The sequence below is a fragment of the Ammospiza nelsoni genome, chromosome 2, assembly GCF_027579445.1.
Source record: "Ammospiza nelsoni isolate bAmmNel1 chromosome 2, bAmmNel1.pri, whole genome shotgun sequence".
Lineage (NCBI taxonomy): Eukaryota > Metazoa > Chordata > Aves > Passeriformes > Passerellidae > Ammospiza > Ammospiza nelsoni.
In genome coordinates, this window is record NC_080634.1 from 25,171,784 (window position 1) to 25,194,266 (window position 22,483).

The 22,483-nt window shown below is 44.8% G+C and overlaps 2 protein-coding genes across 4 annotated transcripts; one reads left to right on the forward strand and one right to left on the reverse strand.

Annotated features, from left to right (window-relative positions):
* Positions 1-5,136: 5,136 nt before the first annotated feature.
* Positions 5,137-10,164, reverse strand: LOC132087565 (cell surface glycoprotein CD200 receptor 1-B-like). The gene is made up of 5 exons (XM_059493921.1): positions 10,026-10,164; positions 7,862-8,176; positions 6,889-7,143; positions 6,020-6,119; positions 5,137-5,206 (listed from the first exon to the last, which is right to left on the reverse strand). Exons 1-5 carry the CDS (start codon positions 10,162-10,164, stop codon positions 5,137-5,139), a joined length of 879 nt encoding a protein of 292 aa, XP_059349904.1.
* Positions 10,165-17,404: 7,240 nt separating this feature from the next.
* On the forward strand, positions 17,405-22,202 carry GTPBP8 (GTP binding protein 8 (putative)). Of its 3 annotated transcripts, none has more exons than XM_059493822.1 (7): positions 17,405-17,714; positions 18,021-18,119; positions 18,597-18,727; positions 19,062-19,161; positions 19,566-19,684; positions 20,129-20,252; positions 20,852-22,202. In XM_059493822.1, the coding sequence occupies exons 1-6, from the start codon at positions 17,421-17,423 to the stop codon at positions 20,211-20,213; spliced, it is 828 nt and encodes a 275-aa protein (XP_059349805.1). In that variant the 5' UTR covers positions 17,405-17,420; the 3' UTR covers positions 20,214-20,252; positions 20,852-22,202. The 3 variants fall into 3 exon arrangements, with proteins under 3 accessions (XP_059349805.1, XP_059349806.1, XP_059349807.1); XM_059493823.1 differs by having other exon boundaries at positions 20,855-22,202; XM_059493824.1 differs by having other exon boundaries at positions 20,954-22,202.
* The last annotated feature ends 281 nt before the right edge of the window (positions 22,203-22,483 follow it).

A 22,483-nucleotide genomic window follows, 5' to 3' on the forward strand; every position in this document is an offset into this window, starting at 1 on the left:
TTTCCTACAGAAGCTCACTCACCAGGGCTACTACAATATGTTTCTTTTATTTCTGCACATAAGGGTGAGGTAAAGGCTAGGTTTGAAGAAGAAACAAAAGCAATGATCCAATTAAAATAAATTCCAAGATTCTATATTTACATGGCTATTTCATTTGTCTCAAGTCTCAGGCTGTACACTTCATCAGAGCATTATTAGGAATGACTGTACCATAGAAAGTAATTCACCCAGGACTACATTCACCAGCATAATGCCAAGTGCTACATGAGTACAATATTTTGCTGCTGCATCATGAGTTGACATACAGAACAATTAAGCAGCTGGGTGAATGTGGGCGAGAAATTATGTTCTTTTCACCTCCAACGTTTTTTCTGCTTCAAAAGTGGACTGAAAATTCTATTTCTCTTACATTTGCATGGGAATACATTCATTGGTAAGCCTCCAGATATTTTTTAATCTGGTTATTCATATCTTGGTGCATAAGACTACATAGACTTGCCAGTGTTCTTTCTCATGTGTTTGTTACATGTAAAACCAAGGTAACAGTTCTAAATATGCTATCTATTCTTTAATCTCTATCTTATGAATCAGGCAAATAACAACACTTATCTTTAAGGGCAGACAGAGAGTTTAAACTAAGCTAAAACAGCACTTGATTAACAGTGGGATTTTGGGGTTTTTTGGGGGGGGGGTTGTGCATTTTTTTATTTTTTGGGTGACTTCAGGGAAGATTCAAAGGTCTTTCTAAATGTTGAATCTGAATACTTAATTCTAAGGCATTTTTGGTTGAAGTAAATTGAGGCATTCATAAATTCAACATTAATCATAAAGGTGTATTTCCAGCTCTGCAGCTGTACATCAATGTCACTGTGCACTTATTTGCCCTTATTTTTCCAGCTTGTCCATAGGAAGGCTGTAGAAGATCATGCCAAAAGTTTTTAGGAGAAGGCATACAACATTGCCTGCTCTCCCTGCTGCCCAGAGCAAGTCAGTCCCTACCTTGGCTACACAGTCACTGATGAAGCCCATGCTATCACTAGTGAGAGTGCTGCAGGGGCATGCATGAAACACCAACAGGCCCTCACAGAAGTATTAATTTCCTGGAGTGCACAATTTCTCTCACTTAAAATGTGCACCGTGTTTTGTTCAGAAAATGCTTTTGTTTTTCTCGATGATTCCCAAATCTGGTATGCCTTGTTGAAGGCATGTAACTCAGCCTGTGTCTCACTGGGCAGGGGCCCCAAGCAGCCACTTGGATCTGCAGTCTGCTCCAGAACAACCTCCTGTCCTCAACTTTACATGTCAGTAAAAAGCACAGTTTGATGCACATTGCTCTGAGCAGTTTCAGTTATGAGATTTTATTAATATTAATCTTTTGCATACCTTTTTTTTTTTTTGAGGAAAATCTAATTATGAGTGCCCGAACACAGAGAAATCATCAGTTTACATCAGGCCAAAAAGTCACATAAGAGCAACTGGCACACATGGATATGTCACTGGAAACCTCTAGATTTGGGGCTTCTTGTTTTCCTAACACAAGATGAACATTTTCCTAAGCTGCTTCCTGCCACTTGTTGTCCCAAAAACAAACCCCTATGACATTAATTCTTTTTTCCCATTTCTTCCAAGAGCGTATGAAGAAAGGTCATTGTGATACTTTCTCTGCTGTGAGTTTGCAGTGTGACCTTGTGACAAGGAAATCTGAAGTCAACACCCTGACTGGCCCTGTCCTTCTGGAAGACTTCCAATTCTTGGAGAACACAGGCCAATATCATCATACTGTAGCTCCTGCAGTGAATATTCTTCTTTTATTTTTCCATTGAGCTGCTGATTAGCAGCCTGGTTCTGATGCAAGTGTCCAACAGCAGTGGGGACCACAATGCTAAGAAGAAATTGGTGTGCATTTCCCTGACCTCCAGCTCTGACAGCTCCTTGCCCCCAAACAGGTCAATCCACGGGGTCATGGATGAAATAGCAAGGGGCATCACTCTTGCCAACAACCTGAATTTGTTAGAACCTATTTCCTTTAGTTGGTATTAGGGGTTTTGGATAGTTTTTTGTTTGGGGTTTGTGGGTTTTTTTACGTTTTATTTTGGTTTGGCTTTTTTTGAGGAAGACAATAGTTTAATACTGGTATATGTGAAAACAACAACAACAAAAGACAGGTACCACAAAAAAAATGCATGCAATTTTTTTTTGCTGTTGTGATTTAACCCTGGCCAGCAACTAAGCCCTCTGACAGCTACTGGCTTATTAACAACTTCCCCAGGTGGGATTGAACAGAGAATTGGAAGGGTAAAAATGAGAAAATTTGTGGGTTGAGAAGAAAACAGTTTAATAGTAAAACAACATTGCATGTGTAGAAAAGCAAAACAAGGAATTCATTCACTACCTTCTATCAACAGACGGCTGTTGAGCCATCTCCAGGAAAACAGGGATCCATTAGGCATAACAGTGGCTTGGGAAGACAAATGCCATAATGCCAAATGTCTCCCAGGGTATGCTGCATGCTGATTAACAGCTGAACAGCAGTCATGTCTATAAACTCAATCTAGCACATGCCAACCAAATTTGTCATCATCATGTAATGAACACACCAGCAAGAAGGGCAGTGTTCAGTGAGAGGAAGGAGAGATGCTTTTGTCTGCTCTGGGAGTTGCCCTGGAGCCTGTGCTGAAACTCTGACTCCAGAATGCTCAGGTTGTTGTATGCTCTCTCCGGCAGAAGGATTTGGGATGGCTTTGAGAGTAAATAGAACAAGGAGAAGGGGTAAGGCTTGTTACAGAGCCCTGTGGACTCTGGTATGTGAATCTGATCTCTTTTACCCTCATGGAGGAAAGAGAGACCCTGACTTAATTGAATGGAAACTGTAACAAAAGCTATGAGCTATTTTTCCTTCGGGTTGGAGACCTGGCCAGTCTGGAGAAAAGCTAAAGACACCCAGTAAGTGGAGCTCACAAAGAACATGTCCTGAATACCACGGACACTGATGGCTGTGGCTGACCTAGGTCACATCTTTTGCTGATATCTCTGAAACTGTGATGTGCCCTGGAGCCTGTGAAGAGAGGGAAGGGAGCTGACCCTCTCTGTGTGGTCCCTTTGTGTGTAACACAGCCCGTGAGAGCCGTGAGAGCTGCGGCTCTGCGGACGGCCCAGCCCCAGGGCGAGCCTGCCAGCAGAGAAGCTCTGAGCACCAAGCTGTGCAGGGGCAGCTGCTCAGAGCTCTCAGCTGCTGCACAGAGGAGATGGAGCTCAGCACGAATTGCGGGCAGGCAGCTGATGAGAACTCAGAACCAGGAAAGCTACAAGTACCTGCTAAAGTCCCTGTGGTTTTCTGCTTGCTGGCCTCCAGGTAGCTAGGTTATCATAAAGAATTAGCAGTATTGTTTTTAGCTTCTGAATTGTTTATTCTTCTAGCTCTTATCTCTGGGTGCATTCACATTGCATGTCAGCTCTGCAGAATGCAGACTGTGCTGTGACCAAACAGCTCCATATGTTAACAGATGGACAGAATGGAGCTGGGTCTGTAAATGTGAAAGGAGCAATAACATGGTGCTGAGCCAGCAGAATCACCGTCTGCATCCTGCTGGTGTCCTGCAAAAAGCCTCCTCAGGCAGGGATTACAGCAGTGTATTGGCTGCACCAGGAAAGGGTGAGAGGCAGCAGGGCAGTGGTAGAAAAGCTGCACAGGAGAGGGAGTGCAGTGATACAGCATTTCCTCTGAGGTATTAAGCTGGATAACTGTTGCATACGTTACTGTGCTGAGGCTGAAAAGTAGGATTTTTTGATCTTCGATGTTTAGATGAGGGGTTTGGCCTTGAGTCCTTCAGTAGCTGATTCAGATGTGAAATGAGGCTCACAAAGCTTGAGAGATGGGGTCAGGCCTGGGTAGAAGCAGTGAAGGAACAACAAAGATCTAGGTCGTGTTCCAGCTTAGACTTCTCTGGTTTCTGCCCTCTCCTCCTCCTTGCACTTGTCCTGCAAACTAACTCAGCCTTAGACAAGTATTCTTCCATGGTTCAGAGGCTTAGCAATGGCAGTATGTCATCAGATGAACAATTAAACTCGAGGGTTCCTTTGTGACAGGACCAGTACGATGTGTTTAAATAATTAACATTCAAGACCTGTGTTCTGTGGGCTGCAGCTCTCTGGATTATGCAAAGGGATAAATTAGAGTGAGCCTTAGATCTCAGGACTGGAATAATTTCTGTGCTTCGTGTAGCACAGAAATAACTGCTCAAGCTCAAAAAGATTCTCTTTTTTTTTTTTTTTTTTTTTTTTTTTTTTTTTTTTGTAGCTGGTGGTGAAACACTTCAAAATTTTTATTGCAAAAATGAGAGCTGTTCAAATTTATCTTTAGTCCTGTGTGGTCATCCTGGGAAAGCTGCTGCTCAATTACTACACTGTTACGATGCAGGGGGAAACTTGAGATGCTCAATGGAGAATTAGCAAGCTTCATTTATTAATAAGAGCATCAGACATTTATGCACAATAAGTAATAAGTTCACGCATATGCTGTAAATTAAGCAGTCGATTGGTTATACTACAATATCAGCTCTTCCTCATACCTTAGGAGTTACATCTCTCTTTTCTCATATCTCTTTCCTAATTACTGCATCTTGTTATCACAATACAGCCATGTTTCAAGGCTACCATGGCTTTGCAGGTGTAGGAACTAGATTAGCTAGGTTCGGTACTTTTCCAGCCCTGAGTCAGCTAACATGAAAATGTCTAGGTGACCTCTGTCATGTAGTCATTCCTCCACACTACACATAAACATTTTTTCTGGATTTTTTTTTCTAGAAGACATGCTACTTAAATACTAGAATAAAAGGTACCTGAAATGGAATGACTTAATTTAATACAACATGAGTTAATTTCCAATTGCATATATGTTAGATTTGACCTTATACAGAAAGATTGATACTTGCATGCATGGTAACAGCACCTGTAGTTGCACTAGAGAGAGGATGGAAGACAGAGCTGGCAGGGTTGGGGAGGATCTAGCTTGCAAGCTGTGCTTCTGCACAATTACACTGACTGCACTGTAGATGTTTGCTTCCTTCTTCTGAGAGCTCTGGTTCTTGCTGAGTTCTTGCTGCAGGCTGCATCACTGACATATAACGGCACTTTCTTTCATCTTTGCTCAAGCCCAGACACCTCTGCAGGTGGGAACTGCCTTGATTTGCACCAGTTTGACATTGTCCTAGGAAACAAGGCACCAACACCATAAATGTGAGGACAAGGCTGTTGTTGGAATGCAGTTTTGGTTTCTAGGAGTGTAAAAACAGAATTCCTCCCTTTTATTTGTTAGAGAAACCCAATACCATAAGGCTTCATGTCTGTGGTCTCACATGAGCATGACCAGAGCTGGTCATGATCCAGCCAGCACCCAAAGGAGAGGTGCCAAGAGCCCTGGCACAGAGTGGAGCTAAATTGTGACTCAAAGACAGCAGTTAGTTCTGCCTCTGGTGTTTGCAGAGGAATTCGAGGCAGCAAGTGCACCTTGTGCCAGAGGCCAGCTTAGACAGACTAATCGGCCAAGCTGCCAGAAATTCCCAGCAGTTACAACAGCAGCAGACCTGTTCAGCTCTCATGCAGTATTTCCTGCCTTTCTATACTGACCCTGCCTTCCCTGGCTTGCTTTGCCTATCAAAAAGGAGGCCAAAAGACTGGCTCTGAGCTCAGATGGGTATTTTGCTGCTTCTTTAATCTTCATTGCCTGGCAATGTTTATTCAGATCCCTCCATCAGGTGAAAAACCCCTAACCATTCCCTTTGTACTTTTTCTTCTGAATGATTTATGGCAGCAGGAAGAGCCAGGTGTGGACTTCCCTCCCTTCATGTCTGCCTCAACTGAGCTGTCCCAGTCTTCGGACAAAACTCCATGAACATGTGCAGGACTGATGGGTTTGGGACAGACTGAGGTGACCGTGTATGCCATTAATTAGTACCAGAAGTCCTTCTAAGCTCCTCTGGACTGGCCAAAGGGGTTTATGTGTATTGTGTCCCATACATACCTATTAGAGAAGATGTCAAGCTCAAAAGCAGCCAGCAAGAACAGGAGACTCAAAAGGCCGATAAGGCTGATGACACAGAGAAGAAAGAATCCAGTCTTCCCTAAGGAGAAATAGATGCTCTTTTAGGTACATCTCACAGACCCTGCTTCCCTTGTGCCTCTGCCAGGATGGCATCTCCTGGACAATACTCTCTGTGTGCTGTACTTCAGAGCATGACCTAAGACAGCTCAAATACAGTGCCAGACACACAACTGGGATCCCCCCAAGTCCTTCATGGAGGAAGCTTGTCTTTCACTGTAAGGCCACTCCTGCCCCAGCACTGCTGCAGACTTTGCATGTGCATCCCAGCAAATCTCAGCTCTCATTCTCTTCCGGATGAGTATTTCAGTCAATTACATATGGCTGCACACAACTTCCCAGTCACATCTTAAGATTCAGCCTCTAAAGCCTTCACCTACCAGCCAGCTTTGAGAGCTGTAAACTGGCTTTCAGTCTTCCTGTCACAACCCATACGTAACCAAACAATTAGCAACATGTAATGGCACCACTGGATTACAATACATTGATCTGGGTGATCGTACCATTGACACATTTGTGTGTCATGACCTTCTGAATTAATCCCACCTTTCCATTCATCCCTGGAGGTGGATGGCAAATCCACTGCATCCATCTTTCCTACAACTTCACAAAGGGTTTTATAGTTCTGACAGTACCTGTGTTTATCCTTCCCCCTCCCAGCAAATTTCTTACTGGAAACTCAGCTGCCACATTTCCTGTTGCAATCCTGCCAGTGCCACTCATGTCTGCATGGTACATGAACAGAGCGCTGAACAGGGCTCTCAACACTGAAAGCACAAAGGGAAGCTCACCTGAGGGACAGCAGGCTATGGACTGGTTCCAGTTCCCAGCTGGGTGGGACACCATGCAGGTGATCACACTGGTGACACTGGTGCTACATGCTGTGAACTTGCTGAGAACAGTCACTGTCCCGTTGTCGTGGCACTTCTCCTCTGCAGTGGAGCTGCCCTCTGGGGCCCAGGAGAGCTGAGCCGGCGGCTTCCCCGCTGCTGCCTCGCACACGGGGCTGCCCTGCTCGTCACAGGACAGGCTCAGCCTCGGGGGGGCTGCAAAGCACCAGCAAGGGGACAGGCATGCAGTTAGTTTGGCACAGCCGGGCTGGGCTGGTCTTGTCCTCTGCCCAAAATGAACCTGAACTGAACCCAGTGAAAAGAGGAGAATAAGGCTGGGCTGTCATCCCATCCCACCCCATCCCACCTCATCCCACCCCACCCCATCCCATCCCATCCCATCCCATCCCATCCCATCCCATCCACAACATAGGCCCAACACACATGGGATGAAGAACAGCTCTCTTTTCCCTTCTGCCCAACTCTCCCCCATCCAGCTGAGCCTCATCACAGCCATTCATATCCTCTGTGTGTACATGGGAAATTCCTTTGTGCCTGTCATTTCTAACTGGGCAGTGGAAAAAGGGAGCAGCAGAAGGGAGAAGAGTGATGGGAAAGGAGACACAGAGATACTCCCAATGAAATACATGTGTTTATCCCAGCAAGAATCACAGAATGGCTTAGGTTGGAAGGGACCTTCAAGATCCTCTAGTTCCAACCACCTTGCCATGCAAAGGGACACCTTCCACAAGTCTGGGGTGCTTCAAGTCCCACCCAACCTGGCCTTTAACACTGGGATGTCGACAGCTTCTCTGGACAATCAGTGTTCCAGTGGCACTATCTTCACAATACCAAATAGCTTCCTAATATCTAATCTAACCCTACCTTCATTAGTCTAAAAAAAAAACCAGCTCCACTTTTACACATTCCTTACCCTGCACAGTCAGGTGGTACCTTTTGTGGAAATTCCCTTCTGCTGATGCCACATCACAGCTGTAATTTCCCTCCTGGGCTAGTCCCACTTGCCGTATCTCAAGGGCAGGAGGCAGATCTGCTCTGAATATCAAGTTTATGTTGTCACTGCAGGTTGTTCTGTGTGTCTTCTTCTTATCAGCCCTGTATACCAAGGTGCACAGGCCTCCAGCCTTGGGGGTTATTGTCCATTTAAGCAGAGTTATATTTCCTTTGAAAGAGCAGTTGAGAACTGAGCTGTTACCTACAGTCATCACTAAGGCTGAGGAATTGTGCCCTGAGGAGAAAAAAAAGAGAATGTGTGAGAGGGAGCCCAGGAGTTGTGGTCTGGACTTCACAGGGAAATGTCTGCAGTGCTACAAACAAGCGTGAGGCCACGGCTGTGCTCATCTGCACGCTGTCTGTCATCTCTTCCTACAGCCGTGGATTATGGATCCAGTGGCCTGTCACAGCCAAACCCTGCAATACAAATTTCCCACTGAGGATCATCTTAGTGGATAAGACTGGATACTGGAACAGGACCCTACTCCTGCCCATTGTCTTCAGTGGTTCCGCATCCAAAGGCTGTGCTTGTGTCAGCAAATCCTCCAGTGGGCTGCTCATGGGGCCTGAAATACAGGAATGTGACTCTTGCATCTGGCCACACGACAGTGGCTTTTCTCTCTAACTGTTGCTGCCAACAAAATAAACAACTTTTACTTCTGCATTCATATGAAATCCCATACAGTGGGATTTGGCCTTGTCTACACCTTTCAGGCATTACACAGGTGCACATAACACTGGTGGAGCTTTGTGTGGGAGGGAAGAATTTTGCCTCATGGCTCAGGGTATTCTTATATGTGCATTAGTGTTGCCTACATGTACACAGGCAGCCTCTTTTGTGAGGCACTTGTGAGACTGAGAGAAGAGTCTGAGAGCAGGTTGTAATCCAGTGTGAAGAGTAGCTGAAGGAATGGGACTTTTGTGTCCTCTGGCTTCTGCTGAAGTTAAAAGCAAGCAATCCCTAGATTTCACAATGTTTGTGAATGAAACTTCACAATTATTGGGTTTATAGGAATAATACCCACAGCTGTAGTCCAAACAAACCTCTCTTTATCACTTCACTCATTTCCTCTTTTAGTTGGTGGCCATTAAACTTTGGGACAGTAAACCACTGATCTCTCAGTTCTCTGTCAGTAGTGGAAAATGAGTTGCTCTTTCCTTTGGCTGAGTAATGGTTTTAGTGACAGTCTGAAAGCTGTGTATGAGGAGAAAATCTCTCAGGTTTCCTTTTCCCTCAACATCATTGCCCCGTACAGCAGAATCAAAGTTTGAAAACATCCACCCCACTTTTGTTCTGGACATAGGCTGTCCTTTTAATGTAGTCAAGCACAGGTGACAATTTCTGCCCTGATGCTCCATAGCTTCTAATAACCAATTTCCTTGATTATAGTGGTGACAGATTAAATAGTTGAGAAGTCCAGGGCATTCCACTGGAGAGAAAACCCATTCCTGTTTGCTGCTAGGTGCAGAGATCCTCAAGAGACTCAAGATCACTTTGTGACCTGTTCCACCTGTGCTAACAAAAGCAAACTAGAAAAAGAACCAGGAATTTGCATAAATAATGTAGATCAAGGAGGGAAAAGGATTATAGCTGCATTCTCAGATCCCATATTTTTGGAATTCGCTCTTCTAAGTCTTACTGAAACTTTCATTCTGAATCTTGTGTCATAAAATCTCATGATACCTCACTTGTCAGCACAAGTCACTAATACCTAAGAGTAGAGCTTGACAGGGTGATCATACTGATCATAAAACCTCGCATCAATTATGTTTGTAATAAATTTGTTAATTATAATGAAAAATATTATAATCCAAGAAAATCATTATCAGTTTTCAACAAAGCATTGAAAAGCCCGAGTTCAGCACATTATTGGTCGACAAATGAAAAAATCTATTTGCAGCTAGAAACGTTTTGATTTCCAGATTATTGGTTTTTCCATCAAAAAGTCCCTTCAGCAATTTGTAAAGATCCCTTCAACCAGGCTTTTCTTTCCCAAAGCAGAGTTGAGTACATATCATTCTGATACCCTGCCTTTTCCTCCCCTGCCCTTAACAGAGAGGTGGTGCCAAAGTACCACCAATACCTGTAGTTCCTGTGACTGCAGCAATAGTGAGAAGGACAATGGTGCAAATGCTCTTCCTGACAACTTTCAAAGTAGCTCTTGCTTTTGTGGATGAGAAGACTTTCTTGCACTGTCCAGCTTGCTGTGAGCTCCCCAGCATTCCTGCCAGTGATCCTGAAGCCAGAGCCACTGTTCTTCCTCTACTCCTGAGAGTCCCACAGTGCAGCTACAAAGAGCTGATTCTTCTTCCTAGCATGAGCCTTTCTCTGATGCGAATTGGTGAGCAGAGAGGAAGTGGTATTTGTATTTGCTTTCTTCCCAGCAGTCTTCCAGCCCACCGTCCCCAGTGTTACTGTGGAATGACAAAGTCTACAGCAGAACTTGCACAAAGCCTGACCAGTGTGATTTTTCATGTTTCGCTTGGATCTGGCTGTTAACAAAATTTTTAACACAAGGCTCTTGTCTACACTTGGCAGGATTATTGGCACAGATCAATTATGACATCTGGCAGTTCAAGCTAACGACCTCAAAAGAGGGTCCAGGCACAAAGACACTCCTGAGCAATTATACCCTTACAATTTGATTCCCTATCCCTCACATGACAGTCTAGACCCAAAGCCACATTAGGGTGTGGGATCTTCTCACTCTTTACTGGCTCTCCATTCCATTACCAAGTGGTTGCTACATGATCATCTTCACATCCTCCCACATCAGTGTCAGTGGGGATTTAGGTCAGCCTCATAGTCCTTGTTGTAATATGGCTGTTACAGTTCATAGCACAGAATCATGGAACAAATTAAGTTGGAAAAGACCCCCAATATCATTGAGTCCAACCTGTGACTGATCACCACCGTGTCAGCTACACCATGGCACTGACTGCCTTGTGGTTTCTTCATGCCCAGTGGTTTCTTCAACACTTCCAGGGACAGTAACTCCACCACCTCCCTGGACAGTCCAATTCAATGTCTAATCACCCTTTCTGTGAAGAAATTCTTTGTGATGTTCAACCTGAACCTCCCCTGGTACAGCTTGAGGCTATGTCCTCTTGTCCTGTGGCTTGTTGCCCGGGAGAAAAGGCCAAACCTCACCTGGCTACAACCTCCTTTCACATACTTAAAGAGAGTGATAAGGTCACCCCCAAGTGTTTTCTTCTCCAGGCTAAACAACCCCAGCTTCCTCAGCCTCACATGACTTACTCTCCAGAGTCTTCACCAGCTTTGCTGCCCTGCTCTGGACACACACCAGTGCCCAATCTATGGGCTGGCCACTCTTGCTATTAATTTGAAAGTAATATTTAAGCTCCTAGGCTTACCAGTCATAACTACCTTGAATATTCAGATTATTATCTCCACATTTCACTACAATTCATCTTCAATTTACACAACATATTTGCATAGTTCAGAAAAAGCTCAGTTTCCAGCCTAACAACTCTGTGTATTTCAAGCAAACAACTATTTCAAACAACATAAAATTTTCAACACTCACATAAGAATTTTATCATTGAATTAGGGGAAGGATATTTTTAGTTAACCACTTTAAGTATGCTCAACATAGTAAAAGCAAAATCTCGTGAAAAAAAATCCTCAACACAGCTTCTGCTCCAGCACCTTGTGGTTTAGCAGTGAAGTGCAACAACCATTACTCGTGATTCAAGGCAGGTCCAAGGTGCAAAGATCACATGTAGATCCCTGTGATGTGAGACATACCATAGTTTCAACTATACAGTCTGTGGGTAAGGCAGTTCAGAACTACCTGGCAGAGGCAGCATGAAATAATGGTCCAAGTCATGAAACTCAGAAGATTTTAGGGTCCTAATCACTGGGGGTTTAATCAGGAGCAACAGACCCAGGCACCTGGAGAATGTTAGGGTCATTTTAGAAACTAAGGCAGGAAAACTCCTGATAAATGGGGAGAATTCCTTTCAGTATGGGAGCAACCTAGTCTGGTTATTCTGAGGAAAGGCCTACCGGTTTTGGGTCTGGGGCTTTTTGATAAAGATTCTCCCTCATATCTGATATTCAAAGTGATAGCTGGAAAATCATGTTGGTATTTCTTTAATTAGCCTTTTGGGATTTGAGTCTCTGGATTACAGTCTGTCCACATCACACAAACTTATTGCATGACTGTGGACAGTGGAAAGGTAGTCTGTGCATGATTTAGCAGGGGGAGGACTGCTGGGAGGTTTTTGGTTTTCAAAGCCCAGACTCTCAGTCCAACACTCAAACTGGAGCCAGACAGCCTGGCAGTATTGTTTCAAGAAGACCACTGCTGTGTCCCGGGCAGTGGATCCAAGCAGCTGTGCTGCTGGACCTGGTGGCTCTCTAATCACCTCCAGCACAGCCCTGGAACTGGTTTCAAGTGTCCTTTGCTGTTAGATTGTTTTGGTTTCAGCTCAGAAGGCTTCTGCATTCTGAGACCCTGCTTTAGTTGAATTCATAGCTCACAGTCACCATGACATCCTGTTTCCTTTATGTTGTTTCTGGCTCTGGACATACATCACACCTCTGGGAGAGTGACTTAGCCTCCCCCTGAACCCCCCATAACAAATTCTAGTTTTAGCTGCCATCCTGGACATTTCAGAGCAAGCTCCTAGCAGTCATTAGTGATTCAGGCCCCAAGAAAGCAGAGTTTTGCAAAGATTGGCTTCATGCTGCTGCTGACCCATGTTATAGCTGTGCTCTCTTCTCCATCTCCTGCTCAAAGCAAGCAACAGCACTCACCTTGAAAAGTTCTTTTTCTTTTCACTTAACAGCCAAGACCCCCAAAACATTTAACTTTCAGTGTCACTATGATATTTTCTGAAAAATCTGTTTACCAGGATTTCTTCTCCTGGGAAGTTGAGAAGCCTCAGAGAAAAATGTAAATAATAGTTATCTGATTGCTTCTCCTTGTGTTTTCCTGCTTTGGAATGTGGTAGGTGAGTCTTTCATTGCTTCCATGTGAATTGTGTTTTCTTAATGACCAATCACAGCCAGCTGTGTCAGACTCCCTGAGTCTGTTACAGGTTTTTATTATCATTCTTGTCTAGCCTTCTGATGTCTCCTTTCTCTTTCTTTAGTATAGTTTTAGTATATAATATAATATAATATAATATAATATAATATAATATAATATAATATAATATAATATAATATAATATAATATAATATAATATAATATAATATAATATAATATAATATAATATAATAATAAATCAGCCTTCTGAGAACTTGGAGTCAAATTCTCATCTCTCACCTCATCCTGGGGACCCTCACAGCACCACTACACTTTCAGAGGTGTTAATTGGGTTTTCTCTAATACTGATGTTATAAGTTTGGGTCCAGGAGAAAAAAAAGCCCAACAAATTTAACAGATATTGAAAAGAGTATTTCAGTTCTGTAAAACTGGTGGAAACGACTCTTCAGCTGTGGCTAGCAGTGTTAGCTGCCATATGAATAATAATGACTCTCTTTCATTTCTTTACTAAAGAACCTTTAAAAAAGCGTTTTCCACTAATGTGTATAATGAGCATTTTAATTGTTTAACTATTTTTTGTTAAAGTCTCAGAATATCCTGCCCTTGAGACATCTGTGGCCTTGATTTCCTTCTTGGGACTAGAGACATTTCACCCTGCCCCCAATTGCATAGTTTGCATAGAGGAAAATGCAGAGCTTCTTAGCATTTTATACAAATAATTTGGCCTTTAAAACTCCACACCCTAGTAGATCTAGTTCCTACACCACCTTCCAAGTGAAAAAAAGATAAGATGTACGTTAAGGGGAAGCACAGATTCAGACACAGTCAGTAGTGCTGTTAATGTCACAAAAGAAAGCAGGCAGGCTGGTGTGTTCGCCCTGTCCTTTCCAGCGTGCTTCCTGGTGACAACATTTGGTCCACTTTTAAGGAAAGGGAAATGAAGGGAAGGGAAATGAAGGGGAAATGAAACTCAAGAACTCGGCTAGTTTAGGTTCACAGGACATAAACCAACTGTCCCAAATGCACCTCACTGCTCTCCCAGAACTCCATCTCCAGCTGGTCTCACAGCTACACTTCTCTGACACGTATCTGAAAGCAATGATGATTTGATCTGTCTGACAATGCTGGGATAGACAAGATCAGACCAGACAAGACAAGTGGGGTTGCCACTTCCTTCCAGCTCCATGCTCTTGACTATTGTTTGGGATTTAGGTCAGTGTCAATGGTTATAGATCCCTCTTTCAAACTTCAGAGGAATGATTGTCAGAGATTTTAATGTGGACTAAATTACTTTTGTAGCAATTCCCTAACACTTGAACTACATAACCAGCAACTGAAAAGAGACATCTGCTGCCACAGACATGAGCCATAGGCAATGTCAGTGTAAATGCCTGATGTTTGGCAATAACATGCACAATAAAAAGCAGAGTCTTTCAGGGGAGATACAAAGGAGGCTTTAATGTTGGCAATTTACCAGCTCTGTCCATAGTAACCTGCCATCTTCCATCTCCATACGATCTGCCCCAGAGAACCTAAACTGCAGTTTGGTCCAAGAAAAAAACCAACACCTTCTACTGAAATGTACAGTTTCAGTCTACAGATTTTAGATATGGTTTTAGTGGATGCTCTCAGCTAAAATTAGAAGTACTCAAAAGGTCCTATACCGCCTTAATTTGTTCCTTTTACCTATGTAGTCACATTAAAAAAAGACTTAATTAGTGGCTGGGACCCTGGCCAGTGTACTGAGCACCTCGGTTCTCACCATCACACCTGCAGATGTGGTGTTAAATGGGCTGATCAGTTTCTCTGCGCTGCAGAACATGTGCCTGCCAGAGGAAACTATTGCAAGGTGCTTTGAAGCTGCCCACAGCTGTGAGCTGTGTGGGACTTTGAGGCAAAAGTAGCTGAAAGCACTTGTTCTGCTTCATGTGTCACAATTTGGTATGTGGCACAGAAATGTGGAAATCTACCTGCTGGTGTGGTTATGAACATGTCATTCTCTGGGCAGCGAATTTTTCTGTTAATAGATTCACCACAGAATTTAATTCAATTAAATTGCTGCTTTAGTACCCCCCCCCCCCAAAGGATTAGAAGTATTCTTGAAGTAATTCTTGAAAGTTTAGCCTTTTTTTCCTGCATTTACAACTATTTGTGCCATAGGCAGTGACAGGACAGAGGCCTGTTCTGTATAAATAAAAGTTATCTGTAGATTTATTTGGGAGCACTCTTCTAAGCATGCATGTATCAGCCAGTGATTGCTATCTGTCCTGAGCTATGCACATTTAAGTTCTGTCTTGCTGTAAAACAAAGCAGGTTTTAAGAGGACTTAATTTACAGGACTGAGGTACAATACAGGGGGTTTTCCCTAGGCTTACCCTATTAACCTTTCACTGTTAAGCACTTTCACTGATCATAAATTTGAGAAGCAGCTTATGGATTTCAGTAGAAGTTTGTCTTACTAGGAAATATTCAAAGCTATCTCTGAGAAACATGTATGTTGTTAGCGGCCCTTAAGGGATTCTTAAGTGATCAAAGTTCTCTCCCTATAGCTTTGTAACTGAGCTCTATAGCTTTGTAACTGAACTCAATACAAAGAAAGTAGGATATAGCCTCTGTTATCTTCTAATGGTCCTTCCTGGCCTTGAATCTATTCATTGTAATAATGGAATCATCCAGACTTACAGGGCTTTAAACAGAGGGCTGTGACTGCAGAAGGAAAAGGAGTCTCTGTCTCAAAGGAAAGGCAGTGTTCCACAGGATGTCCAGGCTGGCCTGGGTGTGAGGTTGAACATCAGAATATTTTCACGTATTACTTTTATGAAGATACTGATGAAGTTTACTTTCATTTGATAGTGTTAAAATTACAGTACTTTGAAATGTTTCAAGGACATACATTTATTTCTGTGGTTTTACAGCCCTATGAACTGTAGTCATGAAGGAGAACAATGTAAAAAGCTTTATGTGTATTTTTTGATAGGAAAACAGCACTCTGATACATATCAATGAAGTAGTAAAACTTCAAGGGTCTTCTTACTATAGTGTGAACACAGGTGACAACAGTTTTATGGTTGCTTTGGGTTTATCTTATTCAAAATAAAACTGACCTCTACATAGTTGTCCTTGAAAATATGTTTTGTTGGTTGGTTGGTTGGTTGTTTTTTTTTTCCTGAAAAAACTTAATTTTTTTACTTATCAGAAGAGCACTTGGAAAACTGGGGGCTGCAGCCTGGAGGTGGACCGTGCTATAGAACAGGGCTGCTTTGCCCTACTCCCTGGCCAAACAGGGCATCAGCACATGGAGCCCTCAGCAGCTTGACAGTGTGGCTGGGCTTGGCCTGAGAACACACATACGAAGACACCGAGCTGAAAAGATGATACAAAACTTGGAGGAGTTCTTGACTCCCTCAAAGGCAGATGTCCTGCAGAGAGACCTCGATAAATTAAAGGACTGGGCAATTGCCAACTGTATCAAGTTCAGCAAGGGAAAGTGCCAGACTGTGTATCTTGAATGGGGCAGCCCTGAATGTATGGACAGACTGGGGAATGAGTTGGAAAGCAGCGCCATGGAAAGGGACCTGGGGGTCCTGGTTGATGGAAAGGTAAACCTGGGCCAGCAGTGCCCTGCAGCCAGGAGGGCCAGCCCTGTCCTGGGGGCATCAGGTCCGGCATCACAGCCAGGCAGGGGAGGGGATTGTCCCACTCTGCTCTGAGCTGGGGCGGCCTCACCTGGAATATTGTGTGTAGCTCTGGTCACAACATAAGGAGGGTATGAAGCTGTTAGAGTGTCCAAAGTAGGGTAATGAGGATGGAGAAGGGGGAAGCTGTATGAGGGGCAGCTGAGGTCATTTGAGCTGCTCAGCCTGGAGAAGAGCAGACTGAAGACAGAGCTCACTGCAGTTACAGCTTCCTTGTGAGGATGAGAGGAGGGGCAGGCACTGATCTATTCTCTGTGCTGACCAGTGACACAACCCATGGCGATGGCCTGAAGCTGTGTCTGGGGAGGTTTAGGTTGGATATCAGGAACAGGTTCTTCCCCCAGAGGGTGGCCAGGCCCTGGAACAGGCTCCCCAAGGAAGCGGTCACAGCACCAAGCCTGGCAGAGTTCGGGAAGTGTCTGGACAACACTCTTAGGCACATGGTGTGATTTGGAGCTGGTGCTGTGCAGGGCCAGGAGTTGGACTTGATGATCCTTGTGTGCCCTTCCAACTCAGCATATTCTGTGATTTTACAAACAGCCCGGCCTGGGCAGCACCGGCGGCTCTTGGGTGTGGGTGCGGACGGCGAGCGCTCACCGGGCCCCGACAGCCGCCGGCCCGCTGGGGGCAGCCGCAGCACCGCCCCGCAGCACCGCCCCGCAGTCCCGCCCCGCTGTCCCGCCCCGCTGTCCCGCCCCGCTGTCCCGCCCCGCTGTCCCGCCCGCCGCCTTCCGGGGCCGGCCGGGTCCTGCCTGCAGCCGCCGCGATGCTGCTGCCCCGGGCGGGTGGTGCTGCGGGCCGGGTCTCGCCGCCCCTGGCCGCCCTGTCCCAGGTGCTGCGGCTGGAGCGGAGCCGCCGCACCGCGATCGTGTTCCCGCTGCAGAAGCTGGAGCGGTACCTGGCGCCCGGCACCGACACGGCGCCGTTCCGCCTCTTCCAGCCCGGGCTGGCCACCCTGCAGCGCGCCGAGGCGCTCTTCAGGTCCGACCGCGGGCACCCCATCGACTACGTGAGCTCCGCCGTGCGCATGGACCATGCCCCACCGCCGGCCCTGCCCGAGGTCAGGCGAGCGCTGCCCCCGCGGCCGGGACCGTGCCGGGGCAGCGCCTTCCCCCGCGGCCGGGCCACCCCGGCCTGGGCTCAGCTGAGGGGGTAAAGGGGTGGTGGGGTGGTTGTGCAGCTCTGTCAGAGCGCTGCGCAATGTGCGGGGCACTTAGTGCTGCTTTTTAACAAATCGTTTATTTGTTGTTGTTACCCGTTGTGCATCTCGGCAGCCTGGCATGTCCGTGGCTGGGAAGTGACCAGGACTGGCTGCAGCGAGAGGTGGGCAGGTGTACATGTGCCTTCTCTGCCTCTCCCCCTGCAGGTGTGCTTCATCGGCCGAAGCAATGTAGGGAAATCATCGTTAATCCGGGCCTTGTTTTCACTGGCTCCAGAAGTGGAAGTTAGAGTGTCAAAAACTCCGGTGAATCACGTTTTTAACTTCTCTCCCTTTGGATCATAAGCTGGTACCAGTCCAGAGGATAGGGCTGAGAAGGGTGGGAGGGAACAAGCTCTTGAGTAGCCTGAAATGACAGAAAATGCCGGCTCTGGTAGCTGTCCTCATGGCTGGCACTGGCCTTGCTCTAGCCCAGGAAGAGGCAGAAGGAGCCCAGCCTAGCTCTTCAGGCAGATGAAGGAGCTGCACTACCTGAGCAGGTGTGCTGTAAAGGCTGTTGAGAAGAACCAAGCTTAGAGAGCCATTAAGGTATTTTTAGTCCATTTTACGATTAGAGCCGTGTAGGATTGCTACACGGGTAGGAGACTGGGCAGTTTAAAGCATTTTGGGGGGGCAGGAGTCTGGTATAGAGATATTTTGCAGAGCACCTCCTAGTACACTGCTTAAAGCAGCTTTTTTAGAAACCACCCCTGTGCTTCATCTTGCTTCAAATCCTCTCTTCAGGGCCACACCAAGAAGATGAATTTCTTCAAAGTAGGGAAGTACTTTACTCTGGTGGATATGCCAGGATATGGCTATCGCGCCCCGCAGGACTTTGTTCAGATGGTGGAGGCCTATCTGCAGGAACGGCACAAGTAAGGGACCCACCTGTACCTCAGCACAGGGAAAGCCAGACTGACACCCCTGTACAGCATCATGTAATGAGGGGAGAAAATGCAGAGGTGTTGCTGCTTCCATCCATTAGTTCTGACATAATTTCTGCCTTGTCACTCATTAATGCTCAGATAGGTCAAAAGAGCAAGAAAGATTGAGGTGCTGCTCCATGCTGACCCTTAGTTTCCATGCATGACTTTTCTTGGCTCTTCCTATCCCCAGATCCCATGTTAATTGTTTTTGCTTATGAATTTGGAAGCAGCAGAGCAGGCATGAAATAATGGTGACAATTACTGTTGCTTGTATTTCTGGCAGCTTGAGGAGGACTTTCCTATTAGTTGATGGTGTAGTTGGACTCCAGAAAACAGATCATATTGCAGTAGAGATGCTGGAGGAGTTTGGGATTCCTTATGTGGTAGGTAATGGTTCATTCTTGGGTTGGTTATAAGGTACAGGTAATCTAGAAAGGTACTCTCCACCTGAGCTTATGCAAGTTGACCTACCTAAGCAGTAACCCTTTATTGTTAATAAAATAGGTTTATAATGTGTTGAGGAAGACAAATGGAATTTAAAAGGGGTTTTTATGTGGTTGATTAAATAGATTTTTTTTTCAGTGCTCAGCTTGAGCAGCTTGAAAAGGTGCAATCCTTATGCAAGCCATAGTTTTGGTGAACTGTGTTAGACTATTTTTTCCCCTAGATATGACCAGAGCTTTCAGACTGCTTTGTAAGACGATCTAGGACTCTTACAGATGTTCCAGCTTAGCAGCAAAATAATCTTACTTTCTTCTCTGAATCCTCCCTTTCTGGATCCATGCAGATGGTGTTAACCAAAATTGACCGAGCATCCAGGGGATTATTGTTAAAGAATGTACTGGAGATCCAGGAGTTTGTAAAGAAGAACACACAGGGATGCTTTCCTCAGCTGTTCCTGGTCAGGTAAAGTTCCTCTCCACTGCTGCTGTTGCGTTTCTGGTGATGAGTTCAGTAGGGCAAGATACCAGCACAAGTCTGTATGGTCTACAGGCAACACCTCTTTGTGCCCCAAGGACAGAGGGTGGGCTGCTGATTGGGAAATGTCCTTTCCCTTCTTTCCCCCTTCTCTGCAAGTGAGTGAGGTTTGTTTCCAAGGGTGCTTCTTCCTTGGGCCTTTCTCAAAGCAGGGCAGCAATTCCTGTGCTGCATGGTAGCAGGCTTTCCCATTTTATTTGGAGCTCTGGTAACAGTAAGAGCTGCAATTGTTGGATTACATAGCCAAAGTGCAGGCTTTTCCCAAGGTGTACTCTGAGACGTGTGACTGAGCACAGCCAGTGGCTGTTTGTCTTTATTACTCCAAGACACATCAATATGTGGCACTGAACATCTATGCCTCTGTTTCCACAGTTCTGTGGAGTTCTCTGGGGTTCACTTGCTCAGGTGTTTTGTAGCCCATGTTACTGGAAACCTGCCCACTGTAGAGGCCAGCTGAAAAGACCTGCTGATCTGCTTGGCTCATCAGGAACAAAAGGTACCAAAACCAGAGGTCTGGGGTTTTTGTTGCAAATAGCCCAAGTTACTATATGGTATTTTTGAATAAATTACTATTTATAAAGCTATTTTTTTCTTTATTAGGTTCATCAGTTCAGGAAGTTTGCAATGTGAATTAATCCAGGTTATTATAAAACTGTTTCATAAAACCTACATGATTGTGCTAAGGAGAAAAAAAGTAGGTAACCTCCATAGAGAAGGGAAGTTTTAATACAGCATTTCCTCTCCCTGCACTGAAATGTTCAAAAATATGCTACTCCATGCCTAACCTCCACTATATTTAGGGTACTAGAGACAGTCTAGTAATATCATTAATAAAGAGGCATTTAATCTAGGAAAGAAAAACTACAGCCCTAACATTAAGCAAACTGTATTGCTCAGTTGAACTGTATGATACACAGAGATTTATTTCTCACAGCTGGGGTTAGGGTTAGGATAGCAGGGGCCACAAACTACCTCCTGTGCAACCTACCTGCTCTAAGGCCATGCAGAGTGCAAATAGCCAACCTGTTTTCTGTGAAGGTGTGTTTGATGTCTTGTATATTTTACTTTTGTAACTCTTCTGTGTCCTGTGTTCAGTAGGTGCAGCAGGATAGCATGCCTTGCTTGCAGACATTGAGTTGTCCCTGTTCTGCAAGGATGAAGGAAAGAACACATCTTTTATGGGATCTACTTTTCTAGGAGTGTTGGCTTGAAACAGAGTGGAATAAAAGACTGACATCTAGAGGAGCCCTATCCTGCACACTGTCATGAGTCAGTGCTGCATCTACCTTCTGTTTTGAGATCCAGAATGAATTTCTGCAGCTCCACGTGGATGAAATGCCAGATCTGAGGCACATCATCCATGATCTGTATCAGCTGTACCCTGGCAGGTGAAGCACAACACTGATGTGTCCTGTACACTTTAGGGGAACTGCTTCCCACAGCAGCTGTGTCTGTCTAAGAGCACTCCAAACTGTCCAGTTACAAGGCAGAACTGGACAAAAGGACAGCCATCAATAGCAGCACTCATACAGGAGAACTGAGTCTGAAGCTATGAAGTGCCTGTGTCAAACCCTGGCACTCAGTCATTGCTATGTCTTAATGTGGCCAAGGCTGGTTATGCAGTTGTCAGTTACTTGCATCAAGTGTTTAAACCTCAAGAAAGGAAAGTGCTTTTCTAAATCACTCTGACAGTGCAAAAAGACTAGAAATACCACTTTCTTTCACTATGCAATTTCTTGTAACACACTAGACATGAGACAAGATCTGTTTTCAGCATACATGTAGGATCAGGAGCATGTGATGAATGCAGTAAATGTGACTCTCTAGCTTCTGCATCTTAGTGATCAAACTTGTAATTCTGTAATCCTAAAATGCTGCTGGGCAAACCAGTCCAAGAGATGCATGATCCTAGAAATGGAGTAGTGGCTATACAGATGAAACAGGTGAAAGTGAACACTTCAGGAAGGGCCTTTTTGTAGAATCTTTAAACCAGGATCTTCCAGAAACATCAATCTTGTCAAGGCTGTAATTTTCAGGGCCTCAGCCTTGACTGAAGAGCCTCTGAAAATAACCCTGAATTTGCAAAAAAGTGCAGTTCTAGTTTAAGTCCTTCCTCAGAACAAAACCCCTTAAATTTCATTACAACCCCTTACAATGCTAGGAAGTCTTTTACTAATCACTTAAATACATTAAATATGTCCTGTTAATCCATTTGTACAAACTGGATGTGTGTGCATGGAACATTAGGTACCATCTTCTCCAAAAGAACCAGTTTTACCTCCAGACACATCTTGGTTTTATTTGGAAGTGCTTCAGATACTGGAATAACTCCTGCATTTTGGTCAGCCATTTGCAGGAGCCAATACTGCAGTTTGATTCTTGAGTGTGACAATGCCCCTGTGACAAAACAGTAAATAAAATCAAGTCCTCTCCCTAAACAGTAAAACTTGGATTTAAGTGCCTTTATGGAAATGGGCTTTGAGAAAGCTGGTGTCTTGACACACTACTGGACTTTTTTTTTGCCAGGTTCTTAAGGAACCAGCTGAATTGCAAGGTGAGGAGCTGCACTTTCTCAGGCCAGGGACACAAAAGATCTCTCTTTCCCCCTCATGATGAGTGGGGGGTGGGCCTGGCAGCATACAGATACAGTAGAGCTCATTTCAGTTTTAAATTCAAGTGTCTTTAGTTGTTAGCAGTGTGCAAGCTTTACTTAAGGCTCCTGTCATT